We start from the raw sequence: 14,051 nt of genomic DNA on the forward strand, positions 1-14,051 counted from the left end.
GAAAAAAAATTTGTTAAAAATATGTGCAGAAATAATGTTTTTAAAAGTGCAACTTTAATATTGTAGCAGATCTCATGAAGTGTGCCAGTTTTGCGCTGAACACTTTGCATTGAGATTTCTGGGCTTTTACTATTCCTTTGTACTGAGTGGCAATGTTTGCTAGTAGTTGTCCTCCCTGTATATTGAATTTAGCTTCTGGTAAGTCACTGTCAAAGAGGATAAAATGACATGGATAAAGGAGCAGGCAACTGAGCAGGAAATAAGTGTTATAAGGAGAAAATTTTTTTGTAAACTCCATGACAAGCTGAACTGCACTCTGTTAATATTAAAGTTGCTATGCATTTTGCAGGGGCTGTAGAAATCTTAGCATGGTGGTTCCATTAAAAAAACACTGAGTTAAATTGCTGCTAATATGGTGTAAGTCAGGCACGTATTTTTCACTAAGAGGCATTCCGAAGACAGACTGTTTAGCTGTCATAGTAGAATATAACACCTCACATTAGTTCTGGAAATTGGATGAAAGCAAGTATTGAAGGAGGTATAAAGGCTATAGCTGTCATTCCAGCCTCAATAAGCAAGACATAAACTTTAAGGAGTGTTAATTGTTTATCAATATTTAGAGTCGATAAAAAAGAACCTCAAATTGATTTGAAAAGGATAAATCCACAGCAAGTGTGTGTGCATGCATACTCATGCCCAGCCTCTACCCTTAGTTTTGACACTTCTGGTGATTTTTGATGGAGTTTCAGCAGTTAGAACTCTGGACTGTGAATGTCTCAAGATCGTACCAGGTTTTGTTCTCAACAAAGGTTAATTTACGGGATTAAATAATATAGTTTTCAGTGTGGTAATGTGTGTGGCAGCATTCTCTAAGATGGCTTCAAAATTCTTCTTATGCAGTCTATTTTGAGCAGGTTGAGTTTGGAGAAAGATGACATAGCTAATGCTGTCAAAACCAATTGATCTACACATGAGTTAACTTGGGGCAGAAAATTATGCCTGAAAACACAGATATAGGTGTTCATAAATGGGACAGATGCATGAAGGTGGTTCTCTTTTTTGAAATCCTTTACCATTTAGTGTAGTCCTGGCTAAATGATACCATAACTTCATTAACCAGTGGTGTCTGCCACTGTTGACTAGTTCTTTCCTCCTACCCTGTGTTTCGTATTTGACAGTGTTATTTGTCTATTTGTGTATGGAAACACTATCAAGGCAAAATTTATAGGGAAGGCAATCTTAAGCACTAAAGAAAGGTTTATGTGCTGATAAACTTATCTGATTTTTATCTCTCCTCCTCAGCCTTTGTAAAAAAATGTGCACCTTCTTCCTTACAAGCCTTGTTGGGCTTATATGCTGAAGCCATCACTACAACGGTAACAGTAAAACCACTCTATGTGTGGATGGATCTGTACGTAAAATTTTGAAATAATTGTTCAAGTGTAGAAAATAGCATTAACAGTTCACAAAATGCCAAAACTGAGGAAGACGAGTTCTCAGATGGAATTAGCTAGTGAAGTTCTGATGAATTTGGCCCCACATTGCTACTACAGTACAACTTGGATATCAGAATGCTGCAGACCAGGTGCTTCGGGAGGAGAGGAAGCTATGGAATAATGCATTAGATTTATTTTCTGCAGGTGGAATGAGAACAGTGGAATTTATGCACGGTGTTCTCTGACCATGTGCATGTGCAAGTGTGCCCATGAGGGTGAATCGAGCCCTCTGTACCTGTCCTGTGCTGAATTGTGTTAGACGCGGTGACCTGAGAGATTTAGTAGCATTTAAATGTATGGCTTCGCTACTGTATCAAGCTAGTGGCTTACTTTTGCAGCTGATTTGCATGTTGTATATTTTTCATACTCACAGGACATGAATCAAAATAAATGAGGGAAACCATGTGGGAGACACATTCTAACAATACTTTGTTTTTATACATGAGTGGCTATGGCTGCTAATCATTTGCATATGCTGTACGCAGCACTAGTGAAATTCACGCCCTGGACTTCAAGTAAAAATTCCCTTCTCTCAGTAACTTTAGGAAATAGGTAAGACAATCTGGCTACATTATTTAAGCCAGCAATCTCTAGTGCGAATATCTGGGAATTGCAAGTGCTAAGTATTGCACAGACACATTGGCAATATCTGAGCAATACCTTTTCAGCACGGCAACTGACAGATTTGTGTGGAAAGACGGTGTGTACAAATTTCAGAACGTGAAAGGCCAGGCCCTCCAGTCTGACGGCTGAATGGATTTCCTTAATGCTATGCCAATGTGTGTGAGCTGATGATCACACCAACAGGGTGCGATAGCTGCATCAAAGCTTCATTCGTGTCACTTCAGTTTGACCAATGAGTCCAAAGTGTGTCATTTGCTCAGTTCAGCTTTTTGTGTTTTTCGTGTGCTTTGTTGTATGAACTACTCATTAGAGCTCTAGCAGTACTACCATACTTCAGCACTGGTATCTTTTTAGTACCATTAAGAATGATCTAATTAAATGATTTCATTTTCTTCCAAGCTTGATGGCTTGGTCATTCCACATCTTTCTTGGAAAGTTTACCGGAGGCAAGAACTGGAATAGGCAAGCAAATAGCAGGCTGCTGAAATTACCCAAGAAGCAGAGTTAAAGCTTTAAGACTAGTAAAGCTGTAAGACTACTTAAAACTATAAGACAAAGATGAGGCTTTGAAATTCTAATGCCTTGTTCTGTCGACAAGGATGCTCCCATGAGCAGGCAGGAACAGATCAGGGAATCAATTTCATCACAAGAGGAATGAAGGACTGAGACTTAGAACAGTACAATCTTCAGGGGGTTGTACATCTATATCCATACCCATATAGATAAAAGCATGCTTTGCCATGGACCAGATCTCAGTCTTGTTCACAATCATTATTCTGCTCCTGGGTGGCATGTAAATGTCTGCACAGAAAACGTGAGTGGAGTGTTGTCAATGAAAGCTCAGGTGTCCATGGTCGCAGCTTGTGGGACTGCTGTTTAACTACACACTGCAGTTAAGGGAGGTGAGGTTCTGTGCCAGTGTGCCTTCTACATCCCCATTCGTAAAATGGATGAGGCTGGTCACAGCTAAGCTACTCATCAGTGCTTCACACCTGAGAAATTACTGGTACCACTCAGAGTTAATAGTTATGTTGCTAACTCAAACACCTCAGTACTGGCCATCAGGTATGTCTCACTGGTGCACTACAAAACCAGCTGCAGTGATTCAGGACAAGGGTTTATCTGGTGTGTTATTTTGTCTTTAACAGGTCCACAAGCAGGTGCCTAGAGAAAAAAATGCTAAGCATATGATCCTTTTTTCTTTTCCACAATACCTTTACTGAGATGAAGGGACAAGAAATTTCATAGATGTGAAATTGCATATTGTCTCCCAAAATACAAGTTATAGCAGCCACTGTTCATGACAGAGCTAACAGTAGAAAGCAACGATAAAGAAATATTTTGCAAGAATACTTTTAAGAGCTTTAATTTTGCCTTCCTTTTTATTTGTCCCTTCCTTAACCCTCATGAAGTCTGTTCATAAAACTACTGTCCTCAAATATTTGTTACTTTAAGAAGGCCCTTGCTGAGTTTTACTTTTCAGGAACTTGGGCCTGATATAGTTAAAATACCCAGAATAATGAAACAAAATTCATATCATAAGTCAGTGGGGATACTGCAAGCCAGTGCAGTATTTATTCCCAAGCCTTGTTTCACTCTTCGGAAACAGGGGGGTTTTGACCCCTGAGCTATGAACAAGTGCTGGCTAAGGAACTCTTAGGTTCTCAGACGGCTGTGCTTTGAGCAATGCCATTACCATACTATTGTGAAGTCACAGTTCAGATAAAATTAAAAAAAAAAACTTGAAAAGATACTTCACGAACTTTTATCCTAACTCCATTCAACAAAATCAGATGTAATGGGGGGAAAACATGGAACAGTCACTGGATGTAAACCAGCTGATGAATTCACACTTAGTAAAGACCTTCTTGTTCGTTTTCAAAGAGAACCATGCAATTTTTCCTCTCCATGTTAAAACTCGGAGTATTTCTAGATGCAAATCCCCAAGCATTTCTTGGAAATAACTTCAGTACAGTGACATGCAGTGGCCTACAGCAACAGTTTTAGCAGAAGCTGGAAGAGGACGCTCCCACACCAAGCAACAGAGGAGCACTTCCTGGTTTTTGACTGCTCTCACCAGCAGCAGTGGCCTATGAGGTGGTCAGAGGTGCATCTTTTTTGTTTCTTTTCCATGGAAGCGCACTAGCACAGGCTACACATCTGCTTTTATACTCCCTGATTGCTTGGGTAGTGCAAATATTCTTACTGTGTTTTGCATTCTCCCAAGTATCTCAAAACCTCAGAGAACATGACGTTAGCCCTGACCTTTCAGTCTAACATGCATAAACACAAATACAAGATACTTCCAGAGCACAGTCCGTAACCTTGCCTGTGTTTACTATGTGATCTCTACTTCTGTGGAACAGTGCCTCCTACAGCTGTCTTAATCTCCCTCTGTGGCTAAGAGGCTAAGTTCATTATTTGCCCAGAAATAGTAAGGCAGGAGGAAATATTGAAACAAATTTGTGTATGAGGGATGGTTAGCATGGTAGCTAAGCCAATGGGAATGGCGGTGGTGATGGTGAAATTGTTTTTCTTGTATACCACAAATATTAGCCACAAAAAGAAAAAAAAGGAAACACTTACTTCGATAAATACTGCCCTGAAGTGATATTCCTTTCATCTGTGTCCATGCAATTCATTGTACTTGGAATAAGAGCTAGTTCAGGTTGAATCATGGTGGCTGCTGCTACAGCTCTTGCCACCAGCTCCATTGCATCCTGTACATAATGCTCAAAGACTGACTGTGTTGTCTTGCCATGTGCGATGAGACCGAGTGGCAAACCTTCTGTCCTCAGTTCTTCCACATTCTGTGAATCCCCAATAATCCAGTGAAGTTCTGGAGGCATCACACCAAACTGGGTAGTTATTTCAAAAATCCTCCGTGTTTTTTCCATGTCACATCCAAACATCACCATGGTAGATGTTGTGTCTTTGATGCTGTCCAGGTAGAACTGTAAGTAGTTCAGAAGGTCACTGGCTGAAGTGAGGTTTGCTGTGATGTTTATAATGGATCCCAGGTGGAACTTGGAGCTGTGTTCTGTGAGGAAGAGAAAATCCGTGATGTTCCACTCCTCCTGGCATAGCATCAGGCTGAAATTATACCAGTTGTTCATTGCAAGGATCGAGAAAGTGACATCAGCATCAGAACTCAGCGAGTTTTCTAAACTCATCTGCAGGTGAAGGGGATTCTGTAGTTAAAAATATGAAAGACAACTGATCAGAAATATACTGGACCCAAAGTTAATGACTTTGCATATTTTTTATTCACTCATTAAGTTCAAAGTAATCACCTACCAACCAAGAGAACTGTGTGAGAAAAAGGGAAACTTACACCCACCCAGCTTGAATGGACTGTGATTCATGGGCTTCTTTGGCCAGAATTTGAGTAAACTTTAGTAGGCACTAACGAGTCTCTTTCCAAGAATTTGTGTTTCTGTCAATCCATTTGTACTTTTGGGACTTTTTGCCATTCTCCAGCAAAGATTTTCGTGCTTCCTAACAAAGGTATGACAAGGCATGCCCTTACTGTTCAGGTTCAGTCCTTGTGTTAATGTTCAAATTCAATGGATGCTGACAAGTTCTTCAGTAAACAATAAGAAAAATAAAGAAGAGCTTTCAGTTCTTTTTATTACCTTTTATTTTGGTAGTTAAGGGCTTTCTTCACACAGACACATGAGTAACCTAATTAAACAGATCACAGTCTACAATCAATGTACACCATGTACTGCCAATAAAACATGAGAAGATTGATTCTTTGGTAAAGGACAAGTTACTGAAAGCACAAGAGACTAAGATACGCAGACTCTGGTTTCTGAGCTGGAAAGTATTCCATAAATATGCATTCCATACTAATTTATTCCACATTGTTGATGATATAACAGAAATGAACCCATTACATTTCCCAACACCACTGCCCTTAGCTTTATCTTTTCCAGAAAAGGAGAAAGGATGTGAGGCTAATTTATCAGTTCTCTTAAGGTAAAAAATTTTTCCTTCCTTATTATTTGATTCATAAATACTTTTCCCTTAATTTTAGTTCTCTCCCTTCCCTGTGGTCCCAAAAATAAAGTTAAATTTTTATCTGCAGATTTTGTAAGGAAAATAAAAGACTCCAAGCAATTTCTAGCATTTTGCTACAAAATAACTCTCCACTCTACCAAAATGTTTCTATCAGGCCTTCAGCTAGCTTATATATTGTTCCAACTTTTGGTTTCACCCAAGAACTTGACAGTCTTCAGTGTGGCTTTGCTAAAATGTTACTTTACTTTACATTGGCATTTGATTCCAGCCATGAGACTGTTCAAAAAATGTGAATTACAATGCCTGTTTCAGTGTAACTTTTGCTTTGAGATCTTTGTTGTGACTTTATGTTAACATCTGTCTGTATTCACGCCCCCTCAAATTTTATCTTACCCTATACAAGTACCTGAATTTTATCTTTCTATCCATTAAGTTACTAAACACTTAAGGTCTGTTCTTCATTCTCTTACGTTTTCAGTAGTTAACATGTATAATATAAAAGAGGAATCACACCTTTACTGTGTTTAAAGTTGGTATAAAATGCTGTCATTTTGATTCTGATAGTATTTTACTGTTCATTATAGTCTCCAGTTTGTCTGGATCTTAAAAATGTCATTTGAGATTTGCAATAATATGATAATGCTCAATTTACACTAGTTTTACTAAAATAAAACCCTGGGCTCTCCAATACAGATATAAGGGGTGGAATGGAAAAAAACCACACACCTGAAGAGCTAAACCCTGTTCATAAGCAACAAGGTTTTATTGTGTTAATTTGCAGTTACATGAACTCGTCATCTGTTTTCCAGAGCAGATAATTTACACTCAGAGCTTGATAAAGAGAATACTGTAATTGAAGATGCTCTCAGCTCTTTTTGTTATCTCTTGCATTTGGCATCTGTGGCCTTTTTTTACACATCCACATGAATAAGCTAATTAAAGAAAGCACTGTCAACAATTGATACACATCATGTACTGCCAACAAGACACACTCTTTGGTAAAGGACAAGTTACTGAATGCAGAAGCTAAGCCGTGCAGACTTTTCAGTTCTAAGCTGGAAAACATTGCTTACTAATTAAAATACATGATTAGTTCCAAAAAAAAGAAAAAAAAAAAAAAGAGCATTGTGTATAGTATCTGGGTTTAGAAAGCTGATTTTAATAAATTAATCTCTGCAAACGGAATCAAGACAAACTTTTTTTCTGAGGTTATGAGACCATCAGGTAAATTAATAACTCTAGTTTGTCTCTCACTGCAAATAGAAGGGAGAAAGGATTTTCCTTGTGTCCTCTCTGTCCCAGATCAAGTAAAAGTATGAATATTTTACATGATCATCTGCCCCCAATCAGCGAAAGTTTACAAGTCTGCTGGCTTAGTTAATTTGAGTGTTATAGAAGAAATTAGTTATTCAGTATACGCAGAATATTTTGCATGTATTAATGACACCACACAACCTGATCATAGCTGTATAAGGAAAAGCAAATGTCTTCAGTATATTCAGAAGTATAACAGCCCAAACATAGTACTATAGCTATTATCATATAGACACAAGTATGCGAAAAAAATATCTACTGGATGCAGAAAAACAACCATGCACTGATGAGTGACCAAAGTCTGCCATAACAGCGCTGTCCACTGTTGAATAAAACAGCCCCAGCAACCAAACTTCAGCATTTGTACTGCTTAGTTTGTCCCTGGTCTGGTCTTGGCACATGTCAATTGGCTTTCTCACACCATGCACTGGCAGTTTGGATCCTGGCACATTTTGGGAATCACTCCCAGTAGGCAGTATGGATAAGACTGCATGACAACTGGCTTTCTGTCTTATGCAGTGGGTTTAGATCTTTGAAGACTTCTACATCCTCATGCTAAACACACAGTGCATATGCACAGTTCCACATATGCAAGACCGCTTCTTCTTGTCTACAGCACAGTTCTCCCTGAATTAAAACGTTTTGAACTGATAAAAGAGACAGAAACCACAAAAAATTATACCTTAGGGTCACTGGGCATTACACCAGTCCCAGAGCAAACATAGCACCAAACACATACAGTCTAGATAAAGTGAAACTCTGCCTGTGGGTCAGAAAACTGGACATAATTTTCTTTAGCAGTGCAGGCGAAGGCATTTTGCATCTGACCTGGTATTCTCAGGTGCAAGGCTGGACTCTCCCATAGCACTGCAGCTGCAGGCTTAGACTTCAGGAGCTCTAGTGTCAGTCCCTGTATTATGTGCAACATACCTGGATGTGTCAGTGTGGTCCAACAGACTGTTCTTGTATTGAGGCACTGCTCCTCACTGAACAGAGATGGATTTGGGATAACCTGGCTTAGACTAAGCCTGTGTTGAAAAGTGCTTCTTGGTGCAAAACCATCGGCGCTTCAGCTATCACTTTCAAAACTCCACAGGTGCATCTACGTAAGCACTTCACCACCACTGCAATTTATCAGTTGCTAAATTCCCTGTTAATGTGCTTGAAAGGTAAATGTTCAGCCCTGAAAATGTAGCAAAATTGGTCTCTTTTTATCAATTGTATTGGGACTGCAAACCTTGTCTTCAAAATTTTTCTGATACAAGACTATACCTAAATTTCTGTCACTAGGCATTTATCTTCTGCTTAACTTTAAGATAATTCTTATCCCACTATGCTTTAGACGTTGGGGAGGAACAGCCATTAATGTCTGCTTCGTACTGCAACTCAGGGAAGGCACCCTGATGGGCCTCATTGTTACACATCTCAACCAAAAGTGCTCTCTGTGGTCTCATCTAGAGAGTGGTTGGTTGACTTCACTGGTTTTATATGCAAAACAAGATCCTTTTAAGAAAGGATGTGGAGATGTTTGGATTTAATACCTTCTTAATTTTATTTTGAAAGGTTTATTTGTCATTTGTAGGATGCAGTTGAACATATAAGCTCTGACAAATTTACACCAAAGTCACATCCCAGTATACAACCTTTGATATTACCGTGTTCTTAATGCTTTTACAGATTTTTGATTTGTCTTAATTTAAAATAAACTACTGCTTTTTAAATTAGGAACTTCTGAAAATTGTTTAATTGGTCATTCAGTAGCAATCACTGAGACAGCACAATTTCATAGCAAAGCCTTTTGACAACTGCAGTGATAGTTTAGGTGTGTCTAACTTTCTACTTATCATGGAACATAAGATCTATAAGATAATATCAGTGTGTTGAACTATGCCCATCCATGCTTATTTAAGTTCTTAGGCAAACTCCTTCATTACCTCACTCTGGAAATTTGTAAAGTTTGACTATTTCAGTTAAACTGTCAATTAAAACTGATACAGAAATTCACTTGCTTTGTTTACATTTGAATTTAAGCTGTCATTAAAGATTATATGACTTACATTAGTTTTTTTGTCAAAATACACACATTTAAACCTAATTTGAATAATGTTAATTGTGATCTATTTTTAATAATGTGTTTGTATTTACATAGTGTATTGCATTTACATTACATACATTATGTAAATGCAAACTAGCAAGAACATTTCCTATGTCTAGGAGAGCTTAATTTTTTATTGTACGTCATTGGCTCCCGTTTTAAAACCAGCCATGATCAACTGACTTCAGTGTTTACTGGGTAAAGAACAGGCCTAGAATCCTTAATTTCTGATAAATCACCTTCAGATCAGATGTCAACAGTCTTTCCACTGACTTTCAGTGGACTTTGGACCATGCCATTCATGGAATATTAAGCTTTACGTGGTCTGATGTGTTTCACTCCTGTACATCAGCAGAGAGTGTAACAACTTACTTGCATTTTGCATCCCAACCAGAGCAGTTTTACAGTTTCATTGCCTGAGACACCTGAGATAGCAGGCTCATTTAACAACTGAAACGCGATTAGCATTTCATTAATGCAATATTTTTCAAGCTTCCATTTCAGTAGTCTGTAGACCCATCCTTAGCCCTTGTAAATCTTGCAAGCACGAATGCCTGGAGCTGGGCTGGAAGGATCTGGCCATTTACCCCTTCAAGCAAATTTGTAATGCTAATTAGGTATGCCCACCATGACATTTTATTTGACATTATGATAGCTTCATTAGCAGAGTTAAAAGCATACATGTGAATGTTCTTTTGCTAACTGTGTAAAAGTATGTAATACACAGAAAATTTATTCCTTTGATTCTTGGGGGCAAAGGCAGTGCTCAAATATGTATTTATGATAAGAAACACAAAAAAGAAGACAGGCTATATAATTACATCAGTGAAAGCTCCACTGAAGGAAAAAAAAAGTGCCTTCTGGCTTACAGTGCAACTGTAGGTACTCACAGCTTTACAAACAGAGCTAAATGGCAGCTGTGAGCAAGCTGATGTCACAGCTTCAAAAACTGGGAAGCTCTTTCTTCCATGGTTGAAATTACAAAATTGAGGCTTAAAACCAAGTTCCTTAAAGTCTACAGGCACACCTATTGTTTCTTTGTTTCATGCCATGAAAAAAGATGATCTAAAATGTTACTGTATTTTTTTTAATATTCAAGGCGGATATTGTGTTGGCAGCTGACAGACCATAGGAAGTACATCGGATGGAGAGGTCCTGCCATCCTTCCCAACCAGCTGCCAAGCTGCCCATCATACTGCATCCCAGTTGCTGTGAGGCCCACCTAGCAGCAACAGAGGGAAGGTGTGCTTCAGCGTGTCCACCTCCAGACTGCAGCGAGAAACATGCTCTGACCTCAGTGGAGACTGCAGCCCAGAGGCTATGGACCCACAGGTTCCCACAGTGGAGGGTGAAGCATCCTGGTTTTCTTCTCAAAATCCATTCTGCAGGTCCTGCAGAGATTCAAGCGCTGCGCAGGGCAGGCATGCATCCCTCCGCTCCCCTGTGAAGAGCACTGGGAGCTGGACCTGGGCGTTGCACTGCTCCTGGGCTCTTGCCTGGTTCCAGTTAAACCCACTAAGCCTTGTCATGGATGTCAGTAAGCATTAGATTTGGCTCCTAAGCCTTTATCCAGCAAAACACTTAAGCATCTGTTTAAGCTGCAGCATGATTAAAAATAGGAGGAGTACTTTTCTTCTGCTATTTAGCAGACTCTTGGTTCTCTAGGGGAGAAAATCCCAGACCTGCTTTGGCCTAAAAAGAGGAGGACAACTTCATGAATTTCTCTTTTTCTTGTCTTGTGCATCTGTATCCACATAAACACCTGTTTGACCAAGACCATCATTTGAAACAGCCTAGGTCCACACACTAAAGGGTATTTTTGCAGATGGTTTAAAAGCTTCTGAGACAGCAAAGCAAGCTTAGGCTAGCCAGAGTTACTCTGAGTCCTGTAGCAAAAGAAGCCTGGAATCCATCCAAGCAACACTTACAAGCAGATCTTAAAAAGGCACTGACTGTTGATTTTAAAAACCACAAAACCACAAGAGTTAGATTAACTTAAGTCTTGGCTTAGTCTGTCCTGAAAATTATTTGCCTTGTTAAACCAGACAGTCATGGCTTGAGGTTGCTTAGCATCTCTAATGCCTACATACAAATACTCCAAACTAATCTGAATATGCACAGCTCTCTACAAGGTCAAAGAGGCAACATGAAATACGAACTTTCAGCTGTTCTTGGAAAGTAAGACCCATTATTTATCTTCGTAGCCACTTAAAATTATCATAAGTAATACTACTTAAAAAACTTCAAGGTGTTCTTTGCTCCAGGAGAAAAAAAATAAAATCCAACAAACATCTAAAGTTTGTCAAAGAGTATTTCATACAGATGCCAAGAGCCAAAGTAGTTTCCTTCCCTAAAATTTATCATTATAGTTAAAAAAAGACAGGTGATTGCTAATACAAATAGATCAGGGGGAGCTGCATTAATTCTCCTTGACAGGCTTTCCTCCATCATTAAAATGCCAATGCAAAACTCTAGAGCACAATGTCTGCTCCACGGTACACTCAAAAAGGGAGAAAGAGGTGGGGCAGGTCCATGTCTGTGACTCTTGCCTCCAAGTGCTACAGTTTTGTAACTGGTAACAAAGCCCCTGCAAATGTTTGGGTAAGATTCCAAGAGATACTGAGTGTGACTGTTACCCACAATGGAAAATTTGTTACAGCACAGTATTATTTTCTAGAAGCTCAACACTGTTACCGGAATAAGGTTGCCACAAGTCAGTGAGTACTTGCTAGCAAAAGCAAGGAGATCTTGGCTACCTCTACCCCAGGTTTTCTTACGCCATTTCCCAGTAACACATTTTCTTAGGCTGGCCTCATCCAGACTGTCAAATTTGTGAGCAGGATTTCTCACCTGGTGGTGTGCTGCAGCTATCCCTTTACAAGTCTTCCCACACTTGCCATTCCACAGAGGTGTATCTTTTTGGGGTTCTTCTGAATGCCACTATAAGCCTGAACAGTTGGCAAATAACATTTACCAGAATCTAATTCTTCTCTTAAGGAGACATGGCACTCAACTAACTCAAAGCTCTTCAGCAGACTGTCTAGGGGTGTTTGTGTGCTTTTCTGTTGAGAAGCACCCTACAAACAGTGGTGCTTTTTCCATCCTGGCCATCAGTCAGAAGGGCTCTGTTTTAAAGTGACTCCAAAGCAGGCAGTTCAAGATTTCTCACAGGTATTATTTGGGCAATGCACAAGGAAAGGGCTTTTTTCCCCACTTTTGGTTCATGAGGACAGGTAGCAATCCAACTTTTGACAGCAGCAGAGCCAAAGCTGTGCCAGTACCTGTGAGCAGACAATGCATGCATTTTGGGCTTCGTGAGATCTGCTTCCTTGATCCTGGCTCTCCTGATGTCTGAGGTGTGATGAAGGAAGACCCTGTTGTAAAGAAATTCTGATGACACACCAGTGGTGAGTTAGGTAGCTACCAGAGCACTCTCTGTGTGTGTCTGCTAATAGAAGAACTCTTATTAGTCTTTTAGAGTACTATTCGAGTACTAATGACCCTACATGAATGACATAGGTGGGATCAGGCTGAAGTAATAAAATGTTACTTGGATGGTCAAGAAATCACAGTTCAAAGGCTGTTGAAAAAACAAATGAACGGGGTTGTATCAAGGATCCCCAGAAACACTACCACAAGATGACAGCAGAAGCCTTAACACTGCAAGCACAGGATGGCAGCAGAGGTGCCAGGGCTGAAAGTCACAACTCACCAATTGTCAGCTACTGGTCACTAGGAGATTGCAGCCTTGGGAGCTGTGTAAAACTGGGTTTAGGGAGAGCAAAGAACACATATCCAATACATAATATGTACCAGATACTACAAATGTGGATATAAGGTGGAACTGTAAATGAATGAGGAATAGGCAAGGAAATACAGCAAACATGCAGATAGCATTAACACACATAAAAAAGTAACCGAAAGCAAACCCAGAGGAGGAAGAATCTCCCACCATCAGCATAACAGTCTTCCCTTTAGAGATCTTGGGACACAGACAACTTGCCACTAACAACCCCAGCCCCCTGAAAACACACACACTTGCTCTGTCTCCCTCAAGATTTATGATGCTGAACTTGGGACCCGGAGGTCCACGGAAGGGTGAGCCTAACATCTGAAAAAAGAGATGAAGGAACTGCATGTATGACAATTTAAACTGTATCATTATTGAGAATGAGCTGTAGTACTTGGATAATTTGCCTGTGTTAGCATCATTGGGACCAATTATACTACTTTGGTAAGACTGCTGGGACTTTAATTACACAATAAATTCTTGGCTTCACATATAGAAAGGGTTTCTAAAGCTCATGTTAATTGCATGTGGTGTTTGCTCTGATGCCTCGCTCTTGAGGACTACCATTAAAACAGTACAAGAGTTGACAGAGAATTTGGCAACAGAGGCTGTAATTACAGTGCACATTGCCAAGCATTGCTCCACACCAGGCTCCTTGACATGTCACCCTTACCAGGCTCCTCAGCATAAAGGGCTCTTGCAACAGCAT

At 39.7% G+C, this 14,051-nt stretch overlaps 1 protein-coding gene across 2 annotated transcripts in view; it reads right to left on the reverse strand.

Annotated features, from left to right (window-relative positions):
* The window catches only part of GRIN3A (glutamate ionotropic receptor NMDA type subunit 3A), a 72,875-nt gene that overhangs the window by 37,819 nt on the left and 21,005 nt on the right, over positions 1-14,051 (reverse strand). For both annotated transcript variants that reach the window (XM_080370987.1, XM_080370986.1), the window contains exon 2: positions 4,707-5,311. In XM_080370987.1, coding sequence (XP_080227113.1) covers positions 4,707-5,311 — 605 coding nt within the window. The remainder of the gene's footprint in view (positions 1-4,706; positions 5,312-14,051) is intronic.

This window comes from Falco punctatus, assembly GCF_963210335.1.
Source record: "Falco punctatus genome assembly, chromosome: Z".
Taxonomy (NCBI): Eukaryota; Metazoa; Chordata; class Aves; order Falconiformes; family Falconidae; genus Falco; species Falco punctatus.